Source organism: Embiotoca jacksoni, unplaced genomic scaffold, assembly GCF_022577435.1.
Source record: "Embiotoca jacksoni isolate LCO1_2020_lvr unplaced genomic scaffold, fEmbJac1.0.p SCAF_2, whole genome shotgun sequence".
Taxonomy (NCBI): Eukaryota; Metazoa; Chordata; class Actinopteri; family Embiotocidae; genus Embiotoca; species Embiotoca jacksoni.
This window is the reverse complement of record NW_027185340.1, coordinates 12,840,353-12,862,376: the sequence shown is the minus strand read 5'-3', so window position 1 is coordinate 12,862,376 and position 22,024 is coordinate 12,840,353. Positions and strand designations below refer to the sequence as shown.

Genomic DNA, 22,024 nt, shown 5'->3' with positions numbered 1-22,024 from the left:
ACTTTGTTTATGTTAAAGGCTACTGTTTGACGAACATGACTCAAGTCTGAAATGGCCTTGAATTGCATGTTTTTTTTTCTTCATTTAACAGTTAATCTACCGTGTCAATGCTTTATCGAACATAATTATTTTGTGAAGAATGTGCTGTTACAGCGCCATGAGGAATGTTAATGACGTTTTTACTCTTATTTGTCATATTTTACAGTTGAATTAGTATTCATTCTAAACTGATAAAGATATGCAAGATATGATTAAAACGAAAATAATAAGGGAAGAGTAAATTTAAACTGACAGAGAAACAAAGTCTACAAAGGCAGTCAGGAGGGAAATCTCGACTTCTCAAGCTTATAAAACAAAATTACAATAAGATGCTGAGATGAGTGATTGGAGACTTCACTTGTCTAATGTCTGTACAAATTACTATTAAGTTGCACTGCTGAGCTGCCGTACCTGTACTTTCTGTACAAGCAGCATTCATACTGAAGGTTCAGGAGCTTCAGAAATCAGTCCAGTTAATCAAAGATGTAACAGTGGAGGCATTTCCAGTAAAACAATACTGTCTGCACCTTTTTGGTTACTATGCCAACTGTGATGACCAGAAAGATAGTTCAGTGTAACTGCCCAGTCTGGTTTGCTATGAAATAGCTCAGCATAAAACAATTGTCTTCATTATCAGTGCTTTTTTGATAACAAATGAATGCATTCCTTTGTCTATAAAATCTCCGAAAGCAGTGTCTAATCAAATGGTCTCAAAGCCGGCCCTTTTGATGTTGGTACTTATATCCAAAAAATAAATAAATATGTAATTCGTAAGGGTGTAAGGATATGCATGTAAGCCAATGCATTTGTATAATAGCAGATGGAAAAAATGGGTGTTTAGATTCCCTTATAAACAACTTCTCGTGCTTTTTTTAAAGGTTGCCTTCATTAACAAAGCTCACATTGAATAACATGCTGGTAACATAAATAGAGGTAATTGGTACATCACTGTCAAACCCATTATCAGAATGGAACATCCTCCTCTGTGTGACAAAGGTCACCTGCGCTCGTGTACTGTTGTTTCCTTCAAACACGGCTTTCGCAGAACTGACACATTGCTACTGGGCTCATTATTGAAATAAAAACCATCACCCTCTTGAATACAATGGCTGAACAGGCATACTTTTTATGTAATATCTCAGCGGTTAGTGGACTGCATCATTAATGGCAGTAGTTCTCTATTGTACAATATGATTTAGTGAGAGCAGATGTTAGATCAGAGTGTGATGCTATATGCAATACCAGATTCTAATGCGATGATTCTTTCTGACTTCCCATCATCACCGTGCTTCTACAAAACACACACACACACACACACACACACACACACACACACACACACACACACACACACACACACACACACACACAGTAGTTGTCTCCCCGATGACATGGACTAGATGTGTGTGTCATCTTATTAGCAATCATGACATCAGCGACATGCATCAACTGTCACATGCACATAAATGGTCTTTGTCTTTTCTCGAAAAACAGAATTGAAGAGTGCACGCTGACAGACACTAACCATTACATGTTTATCACCGTCTTCCTGTTTAAAATCAAGCTCCTACTGCGTATTGGGACATGAGTCTGCACCCTAGAGGCACTGAAGAATGAGCCCATGAACGGTCAGACAAAAAATATATAATAAAAAGACAAACAGACAGCGAGGACCTGAAGTAGAGTACATCCAAAACACACAGGTCATTTAAATAAATAGAGCAGTGTAATAAAAGGTTTTTTTTTTTTTTTAAAACGCGTAAACCACAGGTACAGCTAAAGTGATGTCTCCTTTTTTCTATTGGGGTTTAGCAGAGAAGTAGCTGAGGGTCTGAGAGAATGTATGCATCTGTTGGTTTTGGATAATGGGTACTTGAAGCAGGAGCCTGAAGGCAAGGCATGAAACTCCGAAGGTGCAGGCGATGGGAACTGTTCGAGTGGACTCTGCTTTCTTCAACTGTTTGTAGTAATATATAATGCATTTATGATAAGTGGCCTGTGATGACTCATGTTGTGACTATACTGTATAAATAAAATGGAAATGAATAGATTTTTTTTTCTTCTTCAGATTATTTGAAACATAAATCAACAAAAACGTAAAAATCAGCTCAGTAAAAGATTAATTAACAGAGTCGTCAGGGAGCTGTCAACATCCAATTTAGCCATCTTTCTCAGATAAAAATGGTGCTGCAGGCTTTTTTACATAATCAAAGCTCAGTTTATTATCAATTTGAGTGCCCATTTGTTACTATGTAATGCTATTTGTTAAAAGTACTGGAACACACCAGAGCACAGTTACGGTTGTGTAAGCATGGTGGTGGTATGTTTGACTACAACAGTCAATAATTCATATTTTCGTCGCATAGATTTAATAAAGTCAACCATGATAAATACATTTTCAATGGTTCTGGATTACTAGGTATTACTGTTCAATTTCAGTCTCAATATGGTCCTGCAAATGTACTTTACTGAATCAAATGAAACGCTAAAAGGCTTTCAATTTGAAACAAATGTGCAGGAAGTGTTGAGTGTGTAATGTAGTAACTTTTATAGGGCAAATGGTAGTGGATCAAAATGAGGCTTTCAAGTTGACCTCACAAATCAATTAATATACCTTTCATGTCAACATGACAACTTTAACCAGTGCACTTGTTATCTTATTGGCTCCTTTGAATGACATGAGCTTTAGAGGTGATTGGACCTTCAAGCACTCAGAAAATGTAAACTAATTATAACCAGATCAAGAGAACTGTGACCCTTTTATTTCCTTGCTTTGAAAAAAGGGGTGGCTGAGCGTCATTCTAGTGCACTCCAGCAGCACTACACTTTTGTACAGGATTTTTCTATATCCTCACCTTTAGTTAAAGTTTTGACAGGGTTGGAGTTGTGACGTCTAACATGAACATACATTCGCTTGGTCTTTGTCACATTTTATTCCAAAAAGGCTTTATGACACCATCTTGAAAAATAATCCGTGACAAAACCGTGGCACATTTTCTCCTCTTCAGAAGGCTCATTATAACTGTATTATCTGCAAACTTAACGATGAGATCATAGTTTTCGATCTCACTGCGGCACTCATTAGTATAAAGGATATACAGTAGAGGAGAGAGGACGCAGCCCGGGGAGGAACGCTGGATGTTAAAGTTAGTCCAGAGAAATGTCCATTCACTCTGACTCTCTGACACGTGTTGGTGAGGACGGACATCCATCTGTGCAGACGCAAATTGGAAAAAATACAATGACTGACACATGGATCAGATAACATCTTCAGCCTGTGGGTCGCACATCAGCTAACCATAAACATCAATTAGTTGCATCCCTGTGTCTAACCAATATGTCAATAAAAAAAAACTGCTCTGGTTCAGCAAGGTTACATTCATTAGCAATGTTCAGTGCTAATGTAGTAGGTTCCTGCAGCATCAGGAGGTTTTATGTAAATGTTATCAACATCTGGGGTACCCTAACTTTTATATGTCACTGTATATATTGACCCGTCTGATATGTCGGTCAGGCTCTACTCTCTTCACCTCCTTGTGATCTTCTCTGTACTTGCCCGTTAACCTCAGTAATAGCTTTAGCAGTCTGAGGAAGGTTTACTTCAAAAACAATTCACTGTAAATTAACCAGACGAAATCTTCATCCTGGTTTAGTCCACTGAACTCCAGTATAACTCACTGTGCACCGTTCACATTGTTTGTTATTTCTGCACACAAATCATCCGAAACAAAAAGTATAATGACATTGGCAACAATCACAAACAATGTTCTGTTGACCACTGGGAGATAATCATCCATTTACACCCTAACACAGTAGATTAATTTCTTTTCAGCATTTTTTGTTTAGGACAGCCAAACTTTTAACATCTAAATTTGAATATAACTATAGCGGTAGCAAGTCATTACTACGAGCTCCCAGTAAAACAAGGTAATAGACAATAGTCGCATAAAATATTGAAGTTTGTTTTTATAACTATTCCAAAATCAGGACTCATTTAATTTAATATATATATATATATATATATATGTTTTTTTTTTTCGTTTTTTTAATATTGATGGGAATGATACAATGGACATTAAAAAAAAAAAAAAAGTATTTTTTTTTTTGCTGAATATTAAGTTCTAAAATACAAAGTGCTGCCCGCCTGCGTGAACCTTTCATTAGCCTCTAGGGCCTTATATTTTCATGTTTTTTTGTTACGTTTCCTTGGCATTGGAACTACAACTGACCTGAGGCCTTGTTTTGATGAAGAAGACACTGTGTCTTGCACATGATGAAAAGCCAGGAAGCTGACCTTCTGTTGCCAGAAGGAAAAGTCTATATTTTCTTTTCATCTGTTGTGGCAAGTTAGACTTACTGTCTTTGAGGAGACGTTCATTTTAATGTTGTTGTTTCCTGCAAACACACCTTTGATGACGAGTTTAGTTCTTCACACCTCCAAAGACTTTGTAAATATGTGAAATGTGGCATATATGTGCTCAGCCTTCCTGTTTTTCCTTTCTCTATGTCCGTCCAACCCTACAAATCCTCTCTCCGAAGAGCGGTGTGTCCTCATTCTGGTGATGCTCTGTTGCCACCACCCAGTGTGCGGCCTCTGAAATATTAATGCCGACACACATACACACCTAGAAATACACACGGACACAAACACTTTCAAACACTTCATCTTTCTCTTCCTGTCAGTTTGCCAATATCACTAGAAGATTAGAAAATATAATTTGTCTCGCAGTAGGTTTGAGGAGGAGTCTTTACATGTGTGTACACACACAGAGAGAGAGAGAGAGACACACACACACACACACACACACACACACACACACACACACACACACACACACACACACACACACACACACACACACACACACACACACACGTCAGTGGGTGTCACAGCAAAGGCAGAAATGACTTCAACATTCCTCTGAATTTCTGCAGAATACAGTTTAATATTTACTGTATGTTTTCAGTTTTGTTAATGAAGTGATCATTTTAATCTGGTTCACAAATACAAAATGAAGCATTTACTATTTAGATAGTCATTCAGGGTGAGTAATATTTTTAATGAGAAGTATTTTATATAAATAGTAAGTGTACCATGTACAGATCATGCTTACACAAAAAAAAAAAAAAATCTCAGGATCAGAAAAGATGAAGTCGCACTTGGTAAACAGAGATACAAGCTGGCATGTAGCAGAAGAAATCATAAAATCCTTATTACGGTGCCAGCAATGTTCAGATTTGATGTGTGACCTTAGCCCAGAAACAGAAGCAGAACACCGACAGAGAGCACATCGACACACAAAAAGGTTATTACACTGCCAGCGGTTTTGATATGTGACCCAACATTATTGGCCTGTCATTATGGGGCCGACAGTGTCATGCAAGCAAGGATACGGCTGAGCAAATCATGTGAACTGTGATTTATGTCAGGGGTGCTGTGGTCTGATTCTGTGTTCCCGCTTCGTCAGCAGGGAGGAAAAGCAAAGCTGTGAAACATCATTTAAATGTCGGTTTCACTGCAGAGTTTGAATACAAAAGCTCTCCATGTGGCTATTTTATCATCTTTTATTTCTTTTCTCTATTATCTTACCAAACTACAAACAGTTACCATGTAAAGCGATGCAATAGTGTCAACTTTAATGCAAAGTGCAAGACTGTGTACTGTGATAATTCAGTTTTATGGTAACAACATAGCAAAAACTTTCTAGAGCAATATTTAAGTGCGTTACTGCCGTTTGTCGCAGAAATACATCTTCTATTTTTGTGTACTTCCAAAATCCCATGATATTTTGTCTGCGTTGGAATGGGTAAACAAGGAGTAATCTAATGCCAAAATGAGCCCACTGCACAACTTAAAAGAAGATGCAGAATTTCTAGAAATGCATCGAGTGAAAATTATTTCGGTCAAGTATGAAAAGGTTGTAAATGTTCCACTCTACACGTGTAGGAATCTTTTTTTAAACCAAAAGGTCACTGTAGGATTAATGTTGTGATTTATCAGCGCTCCACATCACCAATCTTTCAGGCAACAATTTAAAGTTTTGTGTAAAGTTTTGCTTTGTTGTCTGTCTGCTTAGAGTTTTTCAAAGCACCACATTACCAGTCAAGTGTTTACTCAACAGAATCAGGACTGTAAACTGCAATGTTAGCACCCATCTTTGAGGCTGGATTTAGGGATATGCTAACATGCTCACAATGATAATGCCACCATGACCTTTTTGTATAAGTATTTACCATGTTCACCACTTTTGTGTAGACTGTTCGTATGCTAATAGATGCTAATTGGCACTATGCACAAAGTAAAGCTGTGGCTGATTTTTTTTGGACAAATAGTATTGGGGAAATGTAAACTCGTGTTTGTGGTGCAAGACGAAAAGTCAGGGGATCCCTGATTCATCCTCTAAAAACCATGAATGTCTTTACAACATTTCATGGCAGTTTTGCTATGGACAGCCGTAATGTGGTGCTTTGAAAAACTCAAAGCAGACAGCAACAACGCAACAGAAATTACATTATCATCTTTTCAGCCATGGCATTAGCACAGCTAAAAATGTGCTCATACATCAAGGATAGGGTTGGTTTAGGCCAAAATACACTTCTGTTGTTTCAGATCTAGCATTTGGTTCAGAGGATACTCTAAGGTGCTGCTGAATAATAAAGAGGTACTGGTTGAATAGGGTCAGAGGTCAGGCCTGTCTGCAGCCAGGAGCCTCAAAGAAACCATCTCGGATTGGCTCTTAACATGCACATTCCCATGGAGACGAACCCCCCGTCCCATTTGCAGAGGCCTTGTAGCACTGGTGGTTGTTATAGCAACAGACAAGACGTGGTATTGTTGCATAATATGCTGTTTTTACTCTTCCTTGTTCTGACCTTATTGGTGGGCTATTTTCTAATTATGCCATCTCTCTGTGGGTGTAACAGTGGGAAGAGTTAATGTCAGGTCACCACAGAATATATACAAATCTTCCCTCTGTGAAACGGACATTCAGCTTGAAGGGTTATGTTATGTTAACTGAGCATGATTACTGTTCTTTTCATTCCAGATTCATATATTTGATAAAGCTGCCATGAAGATTTTGGTGGAAAAATGACCTGATACTAATTATTTTCCAGTTTCACTCTATGGCACCCTCAACAAATACTGCGCGTTCTTTCCTCGAAGTGAAAAATCCTTAAATTTCATTGTACATTTTTTTTTATTTCAAATGACAGCAAAAACAGATGTTTTTGTTTTTAATGGTCTTTTCCTTATGTTTTCCATTCGGAACTTGTTTTTAAAACTCGCTAGAATCAGACTAAACGTGTAACACTTTCTCCCCCACGTCTCCTTGTGACTGTGTGGGTGTCAACAATTTTAATCTTAGCATGTAGTTTGCTTGTCAGCAAGCACTGCGTAACTGAGCAACCCACCACTTTATCCAAGAATTTATGTGACTGTGCTGAAAAGAACTTCTTTTTTTTTTTTTTTTTTTTTTCCTATCTGTCATGTTGGATGCAAGGGACGTACAGCAGAAAAAGCAAAAGCAAAAGAATTGATCCAAACTTCCTGGTTCACCACACCTCATTGTCATCATCAATAGTAGTTATTGTAAAAAAAAAAAAAAAAAAACAGGAGAAAGAAAATAGAAATGAGAGACGGCATCAGAGACCTTTGCAATCGAACATGTTATTAGTATGTTATTATTCTTGTTGGCACTGCAGTACCATCCCTTGTCATGAATTCTCAGTTGGGTCTTCCTCCTAACTCAGAGCGCCTGTGGAGTAACTATGCTGCGGCCTTCACATTCCGTTTCCACATTAGAGCGGAAGCAATTATCAAGTGGAGTTCCTCCAATTGCTTTTCAGGTCACTCTGCAGGGAATGCAAACTAGTATCATTTTTATTTTGGTTTGAAATGGCAGATGTGGATGCCAGGGCTTTTTTTAATTTTTTTTTAATTTTTTATTTTTTTTATTATAATTTGGTAACAACGATAGAGAATTTATGAATGTTTCTGTTTAAGTATCTGTCGTTAGGCCAAGAACAGGAATTGTAAAACGTTTTACCACATTATCTTGTCCGTACCCATGTATAGTTAAAAACCTCCTTTGCTGAAATTTCCTGCTCCGTCAGTGTAATTCTGCACCTGTGGAGTTACATGTTGGTACTCGTCATGACCTTTCTAACTGCAAACTGAGAATTTTAATGTTTGATTTTTTTTTTTTAAGCATACTGAAGATTTTTTTTCCATCTCACTTGGCTCGCCCCTCGCCACACTTTCATCACTGTAATACAAGTACTTATTGCACATAAATGAGAGCTGATGGTGTGCTCGTTGTGTCCGATAAGACTACGTGTCAACAGAAATCTGCTCTTCTTCCTACTCGCGCAAGCCACAAGAGGGTCACTGCATTCCAATTTTACTTCTCTATATCTTATTTTGACTTTATACTAATTTTACTTTAAAATAAATTTAGTTTGAGAAAAAAAATGCTAATTATTTCATTTCTAAAAACACGTTATGTTTATGCATGCTATGTTTGTTTTTTGTTTTTTTTGCTCTACACTCCTGTGTCATCTTTTTATTCTACAAAGTACAGAACATGTTGTGGTGTAAAAATGAGTCTGACTGTACAAGACTCCAGAGGTGTTATGTTTCTAAAAATCACAGTAGCTTCCCTTTCGTGTGTGTGTGTGTGTGTGTGTGTGTGTGTGTGTGTGTGTGCGCGCGCGTGTGTGTGTGTGTGTGCGCGCGCGCGCGCTCACGTCTGCTTCCCACAACGCATCATCACCCACTAAGTCATTACCGAATAACAAGGGCTTACCTCCCCTTTGTAATCAGGCAGGCGAGTGTGTGTGTGTGTGTGCACTTTAAACTATTGTGCGTATGCATGTGAACATGTGAGTTTAGGACAGGCAGACCGGAACAGAGTGAGAGATGTGAGGGTGTCATCTGTACTAGGACACGACAAGTGCACTGACCTGAAGGAGAGGACCTGACAAAGGTAATGGATCCAGAGTAATGTAACTTAAAATTTAATATGCAATCTCAAAACCGACACAGAAGCAAAAGAGCAGGGCGCTTTGACTGTATTCTGTAACTACGAGGAGTACTACTACTGTATCACGGCCAATGTGCTACACAGCGCAATCATTTGAATTTCACTGTCTGTCAATAGCTTACAGCTACAGATGCATCAGTGATGAGGTTGCAGGACAACTAATGCACTCTTGTAGAGGAATTACACTGAAATGTGTGACAGACTACAATTTTTTCTTCAGTAAACGTTCACTTTTAAGATGTTATGTTTACCTGCTGTTGATCCGGAAAGATCAAACTTTCTCTCTGAAGTCTTGGGTGTAATTAGACGGACAGCTGCAGATTCAGGAGTGAAAAGATGCGAACGGGTCCAGGAAGAGGAAGCTTGAAGTCACACATGGACACTGGGAACAAAAGAAAAGAAACATCTGTGTGAAGAAGGGCTTCAGAAACACTTGAGAAACTTTTGCATGAATAAAAAGGTTCTTTGCAAGAGAAAGGGACAGAAAGCAACCGCATGAAAGATGTAGTATAGCACTTGTTTTGTGAAATAATGAGAAGGCAGAGTTAAATTGAGCATTAATGCTTCCATTTTAATGTATCCACAGCTGAGTAAGTCTATAGTAGGTCTTAATTTGTGTCTTAGCTGGAAATTAAGCCATTGGGATTTTGTGCCAGAATAAATGCAGAGCTGTGTGGGTGTTTGGCTGACGACACAAATCTGAAATCTATGAATCACACAGTTTATACTGCAACGGTATGGATTTATGTGCACAATTTCTTTTGAAAATCTGCTTTTAATATTTGCTTCTAAGGGTTTTGTTTTTCTTCTGAAATGTATCTGCCGTTATGTCAAGGTAGAGTGTGCCACTGTGATTGACTGCATTTGCCCTCAGCTACCTTCACATCAAATCTGTGAAACAAAGCTGACTTTGATCACTTGATTTGCTGATGGCAGAAATATTACAGGAAAGTCTAAAGTGGAAGCCCGGTGCATTTTCATCCCACAGAAGTCAACACAACCCTTAAAAAAAGTGCCTTTAAGACGTAGCAAAGGATTACAGTTTCCAAGCACCAGTCTGCAGTTGACAGCACCCTCAAAATTGATCTCTTTTAATCTTTTTGTGACCCAAAGGACACAAGAAAAGAATATCCAAGTTATGAAGGAAATAAAGTTATCAATAACTGGGATAAATACAATTATGTAATAGTACATTCCTACACAATATCCCATTAGATGTCAGGCATACATTCTACACTGGGTACAAAAAGTGAACTGTGAAATTGGTAATTGCTCATAACTGACAGACAGTGTAATAGGAAAAGCTCCATTTACCCCGTGTACTGCCCAGCCTTTACAAATTAAAGTCAAATAAATATTGTTAGTGGAATCTAATTATACTCAGTAGGTTATCACACTGAATTAATGTAACCAAGCTTTGACATTATTATATTATGTTTAATTAAGTTCATCAATATAATAGGATTTTTCTTCATTTGATGTGATGCGTTTTTGTTGCAACTGCACATTTCTCAAAAGTTTTGCTCAAAAAGAGGAAACTATACTATATATTCTTCTATATACACACTAGTCTTCTCCTTGAGCAACAGATGCATTTTACAATAATATTCTGTGTGAGTTTTCAGCCCTTTTTTTTAGGGTAATGTAAACTGTGCTGGAGTAGCATCTCTTGAGATATGATCTTAAAAATTGTCACAGACCCACTCTCATGACATCATCACCTTGTAATGTACCAAAAAAAAATATACAAAAAATAAATCCTTGCCTCTTTCTTTATAGCTTCTGACCTTAATTATTATTTTAGAGTTTAGTTTTTTATCATGTTAAAGTAAATCTGATTGTTCGGTCTTGCCTGGTAGAAATGCATACATTGCATATATTGCTGTACAACAAAAAGTGTGCATGAATTTGGTAATTTTAAATTTTTTAGATAACGAGGATTAAATGTAATAGGCAGGGATATTCTTCTGCTTCTTTAGCCATATAAAAACTTGAAAAGCCCTTTGGATTATTCAAAAAATACATAGTAATAAAGTTGAAACTTTTTTCCATAGCTCATGCAAAATGAGTGTTCTGTAGATGCATGGTTTTCAGAGGGCTGCTCACTATTGCTGATGAACTATTTCAAGTGAGTGATCAGAGCAGTTGCAGATAAGGACTAAGTACAGATGCCAGTACTTGAGGGGGTTTGTTTTTTATCCCTCTAAAAACCTTAGCTTTGTGGCACAAATACAAGGCCCACAAACAGCCTTGTGCTTGTGCCACAAATTTCCCACAACATGCAAATTTATGCTAATACATTCTGGTAGGCTGTCCATGGCAACCATTACGTGGGTGCTGCAGAACTTCTGCTACTGATCAAATACTTCAAAACTGTTGGTAACAATTTGTTGCAGACTCCTTACTGTATGTGGAAGTGAATGGATTCTGAATGCCGAGTTGCATTTCATCTAGTATTGTGAGAGTGGCTATGCTGAGATGTTTCTTTTTTCAAAATTATGGAGCATGCTTACTGCACTGTCAGCACTCAAAGCGGAGTACTTAAAATGAACAATCAATAACTCTCCTTTCCTTCTTCCTCTCATTCATACCCACTCCTGCCCTCCCTCCATTCTTTCTTTCTATCCCTGCCTGTTCGTAGGTTGACACATCTCCATGGGTGAGGACCACTGATCCAGAAATCCCTATACACCCCCTCCAAGCCTTACCTCTGTCCCCTCCACGCCAGTCATCATGACTTCAACCAGCCAGCTGTTGGGTCTGGCTGAGGTGGGGCTGAGGTGTGACCAGGAGATTGAAAGGAGGTACGAGATTGTGCCCTCAGTGGTCTGCTCCATGTGCTGCCTCTTTGGGATCATCTACTGCTTCTTTGGTGAGTGATGATCTGGTTAAAAGAAATAAGTCAACATTTTGAAAAATACTACATTTGTATGAAGCTGACTTATTCACATGTTGTATAATGTGTTGGTATAATCCATACAAGTCTAAAAATTACATGTCACATCATGTGGCTGCCAGGCAACCAGTTGAGATGTTACTATTCTCAACCAAGCAACAGCCTGGTACAGAAACTCCTCATAACCCCCTATAAAACCACAACATGTCATTTTTACACTGTTTTCTTTGTATGTATTAAATAAACAAGATGTGACGTGCAAATGTGTGATTTTAGATGTTTTATAATCACAAATAATTGGAACATAATTAGTGGTAATTAATAGTCACTTTTCTGTTTGTCCTTTAGGCTTTGTAATCAAAAAAAGAACAGGGCAGATATGGCAATGTAAATACACAACTTAAATATCGAAAACCTAGCACTGAAATATATAAAGAAATTACTGATAATGGCACATACCAATAATCAAAATGAACACTTTACTATGGTGACAATTATCCCCCACTCATGACCAATTAAACTGTAGCAGAAGAATGGAGCGCAATGAGATGACGCCACCAAAGAAATGCCAGTCATACATTAACCACTTGACAACGACATGTAAACAGTGATGGAAATTCAACTTTCTGTTAGTTTCAGCCAGCTGTTTTCATACAGATGACTGGAAACGATTATATTATGCAAATAGATCACAATCAGCTTGATCAGGGGATTGTGTAGTAATTGTGACAGGCCTGAACATGTTTCGGCTACAGGTCTAATTTTAGCATGCAGAGAGTATCAATATTTTAGCATAACTCTCAGCAAGAAAGCAAATACTGTAAGTGTATTACTGAACATGTAAAATTATTCCTTTTACATATTCCTGACATAATTGTAAACGTCATCTTCCAAATGTTATCATGAAAATTGTACCTACTATGCTCTGATTTCCAGAAATCTAGAAGCTGCTCATTAAACATTTGTGATATTACAAAGACCAGAAAAACTTGCACGTACACATCTGCCAGTAGCATATTTTCAGATACTGAAGAGTGATTGATTTCCTTTTGTAACAAGTGCCAGCGCTCAAAGTGGACCGGTAACTCCGGGGTACACATGACTGGCATGTCGAAATGTTACTCTTTGGTGCGCAGTGACTTTTCCCGTTATGATGAAGTTAGATATAGTGCTGCTATAATGGAACGGTAGCTACTGAACAAAGTGGTCGGACAACAGCTGATAGCAATGAGCAGAAGGTTAAAAGTTCAGCAACTTCGTTAAACTTGAGGATTTATGCGATGTGAGTGCGAAATCGGCAAATTTTTGGCCGCTAACTGAGCAGATTAAAAACTCTCTGATTCACGTGCGCAATGCTAAAAGGCTAACCGGCTAGCAATCAATATCCCCTCAAATCTTTTAATCCCTGTGAACATTCATAAATATTAAATGATTTTGTGATACAGCCCGATACACACACACACACACCAACATGTGAGCAAGGGGAATAGTGCCGCTTTTTTTTTTTTTTTTTTTTTCCACTTCAAGCTCTGACAATTGCCAAGAAATGATAGAAAAATTGCCAGACTGTGTTGCCAAAAACCCATGAAATCTGTACTCAGCTCTCCCTCCTCAGGGCCAAACTGTGGCATTGGTATGTATTTACATGAGTGACAAAAATTGTACGATAAACCGATGGTCTGCACTTTCAACCTTATACCATATCATCACGCATACTAAAACACGCTGCTTATTGAAAGGCATGTCTCGGTTTCTTTCAGCTAAATGTTGCCACGATATTGCGCAATAAAGAGCCACAGAGCGTTAGTTAATCAAAGTCCTCTGCCTGGCACTGGACCCTCTGTTGTGATCTGTTTTTTGTTTTGTGTCATCAAACCCCCGGCCTCATACTGCATGGGTTCATGTTAAGGCACTAAGTCCTTACCAAAGACTTAGTTTTGTGTCCAGAGGGAGACTTCATTTGATTTCATCATAAGTATTATGAAGTATTATGAGGTCGCCCTAATTAGTTTGGATGTAAATCACAGCAGGGAGTGATCAATAAATAATTAAAGAGAATAAGATCTGCGGCTTTGTCCGAAGGAACAATTACCGTGCGTCGTCAAACTATTTACTTGTTGCCAATCTCTAGTTTAAGTGGCATAAATTTTCATCCTGCTGTCTTTCTGTGAGTTGATGGGGATTTAGTACTGAATGTAGTTACACAATATCAAATACATGGTAGATGACACTTCTCCAGTTGAACTGGTATTGCCGTGGCAACGTGTTATGCATTAGCAGCTATGTGACCATACGAATGTGCTGTAAACGCCATTACACAGTTTAATTGCAATGTCTTTTTGAACAGTGTGATTTCCAAAAAGAACATATGATGTACACATCAGAGTCCACGAGAGGTTAAACCTCAAATTCCACACAAGCAAACAAAGCATTGAACTGTAATATGGATATACTGTATTTCCTTGTGAAGAATTCTTTGAAATCTTATTGTTTTATTTCTTGTTTATAGTTTTGCATGCAGATTATATGACAGCCTGTAAAATGTCATCCTATCCAACTTGAATCCTAAATCTGCTTTATACCTTTCCTGCTTGTATAACACAAAACCTTGTTTATAGAACTACAGTAAGAATGGCAAAGAAAATCTATAATGTACTATTTAATTTCATTTAAATAAAATGTGAATATGCAAAAGAACCCCCAGAAATTTGCCTGGTTGGTATTTTGGAAAGTCTCATATTGCACGCAAAGAATAGAAATATAGTTTTGGGGCCGACAGCAACCTGTATGCTGTTTTTTGGGTGGATATTGATGTATTCTGAGGCCCTGAGCAGGCTTGTTGCATGCAAATAGACAGAGAGGGAGTTGCTGAAGCATACAGACGGCATTAACATTCACTGTATATGTCCTGGCAAAGCACTGGTATCAGTCCCTGCATTACAAACAGGTTACCCAAGAATGTTACTTTACAAAGTTGACAGCATGCATCATCACCATAGTGGCTGGCAGCCCCGAAATAAAATTGTTGGTTGTAAAAAAAACACTGGTATTCTTACATATTTACTAGGGATGTCCTGATCAAGTCGTTTTTTTGCCCCTGACCCCGAAACGAGTCATTTGATATTTGGAATCTGCCCATACTGTGTCCCGATCCAATACTTTCCTACAGCTGCACACTTCAATGTTCATTAAAATGATTCAAATCAATCCAGCCGAAATGCTTTACAACTGATTAGGTCTGCAATGCAATAAGAAAAAAATGCAGAACAAAAAATTCCGAGCTGTTCCTTAATGTTCTTTCTTTATTTCTATTCATATTTTTGAAAAACAACAAAGTAAACAAACCAAAAGATGTTTTTATAAATAGCTCTTATCAATTCCACTTAGTGCGTCATTGTAGTAAGAACCGACTCAAAATGACTGTGATCATCATAATTCAACTTTGAATTGGTGTAACAGCTTAACAAATAAAAATGTTGTCAGTTACCTGAGAGATCTCACTGTATTTCACTGTATTTCATTGAGTGTTTATTTTTTAGGTGACGCATTAGGTTAGTACTATACGCAGCTCAGTTACTAGCGCCTCGCATTTTTGCATTGCATTGTTTGCATTGCAGACATCACATCCTTATATATAGTGGGTACAGAAAGTATTCAGACCCCTTTACATTTTTCACTCTTTGTTTCATTGCAGCCATTTGCTAAAATCAAAAAAGTTCATTTTATTTCTCATTAATGTACACTCAGCACCCCATCTTGACAGAAAAAAACAGAAATGTAGAAATTTGTGCAAATTTATTAAAAAAGAAAAACTGAAATATCACATGGTCATAAGTATTCGGACCCTTTGCTCAGTATTGAGTAGAAGCACCCTTTTGAGCTAGTACAGCCATGAGTCTTCTTGGGAATGATGCAACAAGCTTTTCACACCTGGATTTGGGGATCCTCTGCCATTCTTCCTTGCAGATCCTCTCCAGTTCCGTCAGGTTGGATGGTGAACGTTGGTGGACAGCCATTTTCAGGTCTCTCCAGAGATGCTCAATTGGGTTTAGGTCAGGGCTCTGGCTGGGCCAGTCAAGAATGGTCACAGAGTTGTTCCGAAGCCACTCCTTTGTTATTTTAGCTGTGTGCTTAGGGTCATTGTCTTGTTGGAAGGTGAACCTTCGGCCCAGTCTGAGGTCCAGAGCACTCTGGAAGAGGTTTTCTTTCAGGATATCTCTGTACTTGGCCGCATTCATCTTTCCTTCAATTGCAACCAGTCGTCCTGTCCCTGCAGCTGAAAAACACCCCCATAGCATGATGCTGCCACCACCATGTTTCACTGTTGGGATTGTATTGGGCAGGTGATGAGCAGTGCCTGGTTTTCTCCACACATACCGCTTAGAATTAACGCCAAAAAGTTCATTCTTGGTCTCATCAGACCAGAGAATCTTATTTCTCATAGTCTGGGAGTCCTTCATGTGTTTTTTGGCAAACTCTATGCGGGCTTTCATATGTCTTGTACTGAGAGGCTTCCGTCGGGCCACTCTGCCATAAAGCCCCGACTGGTGGAGGGCTGCAGTGATAGTTGACTTTGTGGAACTTTCTCCCATCTCCCTACTGCATCTCTGGAGCTCAGCCACAGTGATCTTTGGGTTCTTCTTTACCTCTCTCACCAAGGCTCTTCTCCCACGATTGCTCAGTTTGGCTGGACGGCCAGGTCTAGGAAGAGTTCTGGTCGTCCCAAACTTCTTCCATTTAAGGATTATGGAGGCCGCTGTGCTCTTAGGAACCTTGAGTGCTGCAGAAATTATTTTGTAACCTTGGCCAGATCTGTGCCTTGCCACAATTCTGTCTCTGAGCTCCTTGGACAGTTCCTTCGACCTCATGATTCTCATTTGCTCTGACATGCACTGTGAGCTGTAAGGTCTTATATAGACAGGTGTGTGCCTTTCCTAATCAAGTCCAATCAGTTTAATTAAACACAGCTGGACTCCAATGAAGGAGTAGAACCATCTCAAGGAGGATCAGAAGAAATGGACAGCATGTGAGTTAAATATGAGTGTCACAGCAAAGGGTCTGAATACTTATGACCATGTGATATTTCAGTTTTTCTTTTTTAATAAATTTGCACAAATTTCTACATTTCTGTTTTTTTCTGTCAACATGGGGTGCTTAGTGTACATTAATGAGAAATAAAATGAACTTTTTTGATTTTAGCAAATGGCTGCAATGAAACAAAGAGTGAAAAATGTAAAGGGGTCTGAATACTTTCCGTACCCACTGTATTTACCACTAGTAGGGCAGAAAATGTCATGTTTGCCCTCAGGCAGGAAAAAGACAAATTAATATCCCACTTTTAAATATACATTATCAGATCATGCTTGACTGTTAGCATTGGCATGCTAACTTTGGAGTCCACTAGGCAAGTCAAATATTATCATGTTAATGTTTTCTGTATCTGCACAGTAACTGATATCAGCTCTCAAAGTCTCTATTTGGAAAATCATATTCATTAGAAAAGTTGTTTCATACATGCTGTGCCAAGAATCCCCATTAAAGCATCACGTAACAAACAGCGCAGCATAATTTTCCTTCAAAGAGCTCCTCAGTGCTGTCGTGTCTGTTTGTCTGTTTGTTTAACTGCAAATAATCTGGTTTAGTTCCAATGTCTTGAGTAGAAAAGGTTAGTTGTCTTTTATTTGATCCAGAAAAACTTAAGATGCAGCAGAAATGATGATTAATATTAGTGAAACAACATGGGTGATGCAAAGGGAAAGGGAAAGAGAGGGGGCGGGGGAGGGGGGGGCTGAATAAGCCAGACTGAACAGATGGGATGGTTTGATGGCTGGAGGAAAAGTAAGAAAAGCAACAAGGGCCACAGGAGGCAGTTGGAAGGATGAGCAGAGTGGAGCAGAAGAACAAAGAGGGAGATAAAGGACGAGAGAACAAAGCAGGGGGCACAGGAAAGTGTAAAGGAAAAGCATGATATTTAAGCATTTAAAATTGATTTACAAAGACCATCAGATCTGGAAGAACAATTTTAGGGATTTGTGACAGCTGCTGACCAAATAAATGTTCAGGTGTCCGTAGCTGCTATGGAAATGCTCCAATTCCTCCATGTCAGACTTGTATTCCTTCATGCATTCGGTCACAGAAAAAGTGCATACAGCTGTGAAGAATACGGTGGCTTTAGTGGCTGAAAGATATCTAGGAAAACAACACAGGACTGGATAGAAAGAATAAAGGAAGCCATAAAAAGTGTATCAAATAAATGAGGTATGGTCACGAGGGAGGTGGTTTGGATGAGAGGAAGAATATTGTTCAGCTCAGCTGTGCCATGCCTGATTACACAAAGATAACAATCTGATGCCGTGTCCCCCTCGAGACAGTCCAGTCAGAGGAAGAAAGAGATACTGAGCAAAAAATAAAGGGAGACACAAACATTAATAAACATAGAAGGAAGGACCAAGGAGATTTAAACTGTTGATAAACTGAGCTTTTAATTCTTTGGGGTCTTTTTTCCCCCCTGTTTTCATTGCAATAAAGCCCATTAAGATGGAGAGAAAGCCAAGTAGGACAGGAGGGAGCATATGATGAGGGGAAAAAGAAAACTACTGTAGAAGGAGAGCAGCTGTTCTTTTCAGCTGACCTGCAGACTAATGAATGTGGGTGACATTTTGTAATACCATTATTATCATATTTTAAAGCAGTTTCATAAAGGTTTATAGAGTGAGTTTATCTGTTCCCATTACACTCCGATGAGGCAATGCCTCTCTCCTTCCTACCCACCACAGGATGTTGGCTTTATGTTGCTGTTCATTGTGCATCCTCTTTGAAATATTTAATCTTTTCGTGTTGAGATATGATAACACCCTTTTAATTTCTGGAACCATTCGCAAAGCCACAAAGCAATCTGCAGCTACTCATCAGGCTGAACAGAGGAAACAGTACAATGTGATCACAGAATGAATATAAAATGTGAAATCAGAGAACAAATACATGTGACACTTACTAATGAGATGTACGTCGTAAGGGGGGTTTTACTGGTCAATAAATATCCTAATAGTTTTGGGCTTCTACAATCATGCAGTAATGTTAATAATTTCTGAAACAATATATTTTTGTCTAGATACTGTGTAATTATTTTCCAGGAAATGTGGCCAAAATGTCAGTTGATGTGAATTCCAAAATAAAGGCATTAGGTCAACAGAAAAAGACAAAGTCCGTAACCCAAAAGTTTACTTTTTGAAAAGGTTGTTATAGCGCAATGCTTTATCACTAATAATCAAACTATTAGTTTTGTTATTGGTTGTGTCACTATATCATTCTTGCAGGAGCTGATGATGCTTTTTAAGCCTCTTTTTAAGCAAAATTGATACCAATTTATCATTCAAAATTGTACTTTTGCAGGTATTTTGTGTGCAATGTGAGCTTGTGTATATATTCTTTATGGCCATGACTCATTCAAGGCTTAAATTAAATATCCTTCTGCTATTGAGTGTGTGTGTTGGGTGAGTGTGACAATTTATCTTTATTCAAGGCCGCCAATGTCCCAATGCTTCATCTAAGCGCTGTATTGCTGTTTCTTGTTTGAGGTTGTCATTATGTTGAATTTCATTTCATTTGGATTTAATCAATGTTTCTGGCTGTTTGCTCATTCCTGAGTGTACACACACACACACACACACACACACACACACACACACACAGGTGCAGCATTGCAGAGTTTGTATGCTTGTGATATCCTCACAGTGTTCTGTTTCTCATCTCTCCTCCAGGCTATCGATGTTTCAAAGCCGTATTGTTCCTCACAGGCCTCATGTTTGGCTCTGTGGTCATCTTCATGCTGTGCTACAAGGAGAGGGTGATGGACACTCAGCTGAGCGTAGAGGCGTCTGTGGGCATTGGCCTGGGCATCGGGACCCTGTGTGGCCTGGTGACCATGTTGGTTCGCAGTGTGGGACTGTTTATGGTGGGCCTGCTGCTGGGCCTGCTGGTTGGAGTGGCTTCACTGGTGGTAATTTGGTCATTTTTTTAAAATACATTTATGTGCATAGGGCTGGGTACTAAACTTTAATACTTTCATAGCACTGACTAAAATGCTTCGATACTTTTTTGGTACCAAAAAATGTCTTGTTTTTTGGCACCAAATTTTAAAACTTAGACTACATTTACACCAGCGTTTCTGTTTTAAAAAGCATAACATTTGCTACGTTCACGCAAGAGTGAATCTCATCTGCGCCAATGAGTCACAGCATTTGACATAAGTGCTAAGTCTAAACTGCATGAAAACTAGTTACATGTGTATCCCTTTTGGCCTGGTCACACCAGAAAGTGATGTATATGGTTGTGGTTGTTTAAAGACTAATGTGGGTTGTAGGTGGATGTAAACAAACTCACTGTTATTAGTGTCTGTCGACTAAATAACAAAAAACTATGAAATGAAAAGTGATGATCAGCAGTAATGGCAGCATCTAGGGAGAACACAAAACCTTAATCAGATCAAATTAGTTTGTAGGCAGTAACAAATGCTAGCTGGCTTTCTGTATAGTTTGTCATTGACTAGCCAGCTGTCCAACTAAATATCATTAGCGCATTAGCCCTTAAAGTAATCTCATAATTGACTGCATATCACACTGCAGGGCAGACCGTCAGGTTTAAGTTTAGTAGGACAAAGGGTATTTGCTAGAAGAAGAAGGCGTTCTGCAATGTTAACTTGAATTTACTCTGATGATTCCACATGAAAAGCCCCAAAAAAATAGCAACGGCCAAAGTAAAATGAAAGCTTTCCCTTGCTCTCTCTTTTCTCTCAGGTCATGGAGGAGTTCTACCACCCGAGAACAGTGTGGGTTCCTCTGGGGATCCTCCTGGGTTCTGGGACGCTATTTGCCGTCCTCACTCTTCAGTGGCAGCGTTGCTTCGTCACCTTCTCAACCGCTACGTTCGGCTCCGCCATCATCACTGTCACCGTGGATTATTTTATAGAGCTGTTTGCTTTAGTACACTACGTCTATGAGAGACTCAGGGTGAGCTTGCCTGAGTTAGAGATCCAAGTCACCTTGAAACGTGTGTGTGTGTGTGTGTGTGTGTGTGTGTGTGTGTGTGTGTGTGTGTGTGTGTGTGTGTGTGTGTGATCAGTTTGATAGACTGACAGACAAAATCTCTGATATCGACCACTTTAAAGAGCGGTCAACCCCAGTGATTGCATACATTTCACCTTGGTCCGCTGTCTGCAAATCTTTAACAGGAGCTTGAGGTGTGCCTGCGGGTTGGAACCAACCAATTTAAAAGTTTCCAAAGCATGAAACATGGAGGCCCAAAAGAAACCGCACTCTCCTATGTGTTTTCTAATTGGTTTTAATTATGTATTGTGCTTTTTCTGCGTGAATAACTTCGATGGGAACTGTAAACATGTTTAGACAAAAGTGTCATGATTTACTTTCATATGAGTTGTTAATGGTACATGAGCTGGAAATCATTTAACTAATATTGTAATGGTAATCCTTGCAGGTGGCTCCAAAGAGGCCAGTGTGCTGGTTTACTTGGGTCATCTTGGGGGTGTGGCCTGTGCTGGCCCTGCTCGGAGTGCTGATCCAATGGAAAGTCACTGCAGAGGGATTTTCTCACACAGAGGGTGAGTAATACCGCTTTACACACACAACCACACACAGCCAGACTCTCTGGAGCAGCCAGACAGACTAACATACCGTCAACGTTTGTAGGTTTGTGCGTCTTGCCAGAGGGAAGGTTTTCTTGTTGTTTGTGGTGCTCAAAGCTCCGAGGGTGTTGGGAAGAGCAAAAAATGATGAAAACAAGATTTTTAAAGTACATTTTATAGTAAACTAAAACATTTTTTGAGTAACATTGGTAGAATGTTTGGGTGTGTAAATATACAAATATGGAGGTGAATATATATACAAAAGTACACAAGGTTTCTATACTTTATACCACAACATCTTTGTGATAAGCTGTTGCATCAAGACAAGACAAAAGTAAGGCAAACTTTAGACTGAGCTTTTCTTTCATTGTTTTTTCTCCGAAGGGAAAATGCTGAAAGTAAAAC

The 22,024-nt window shown here is 38.8% G+C and overlaps 1 protein-coding gene across 1 annotated transcript in view; it reads left to right on the top strand.

Annotated features, from left to right (window-relative positions):
• tmem198aa (transmembrane protein 198aa) overlaps positions 1-22,024 on the top strand; it is a 36,784-nt gene that overhangs the window by 6,220 nt on the left and 8,540 nt on the right. The window contains exons 2-5 of the mRNA XM_069154613.1: positions 11,725-11,955; positions 19,740-19,978; positions 20,775-20,987; positions 21,472-21,595. Of these exons, the coding sequence (XP_069010714.1) occupies positions 11,817-11,955; positions 19,740-19,978; positions 20,775-20,987; positions 21,472-21,595 (715 nt within the window). The 5' untranslated portion in view covers positions 11,725-11,816. The remainder of the gene's footprint in view (positions 1-11,724; positions 11,956-19,739; positions 19,979-20,774; positions 20,988-21,471; positions 21,596-22,024) is intronic.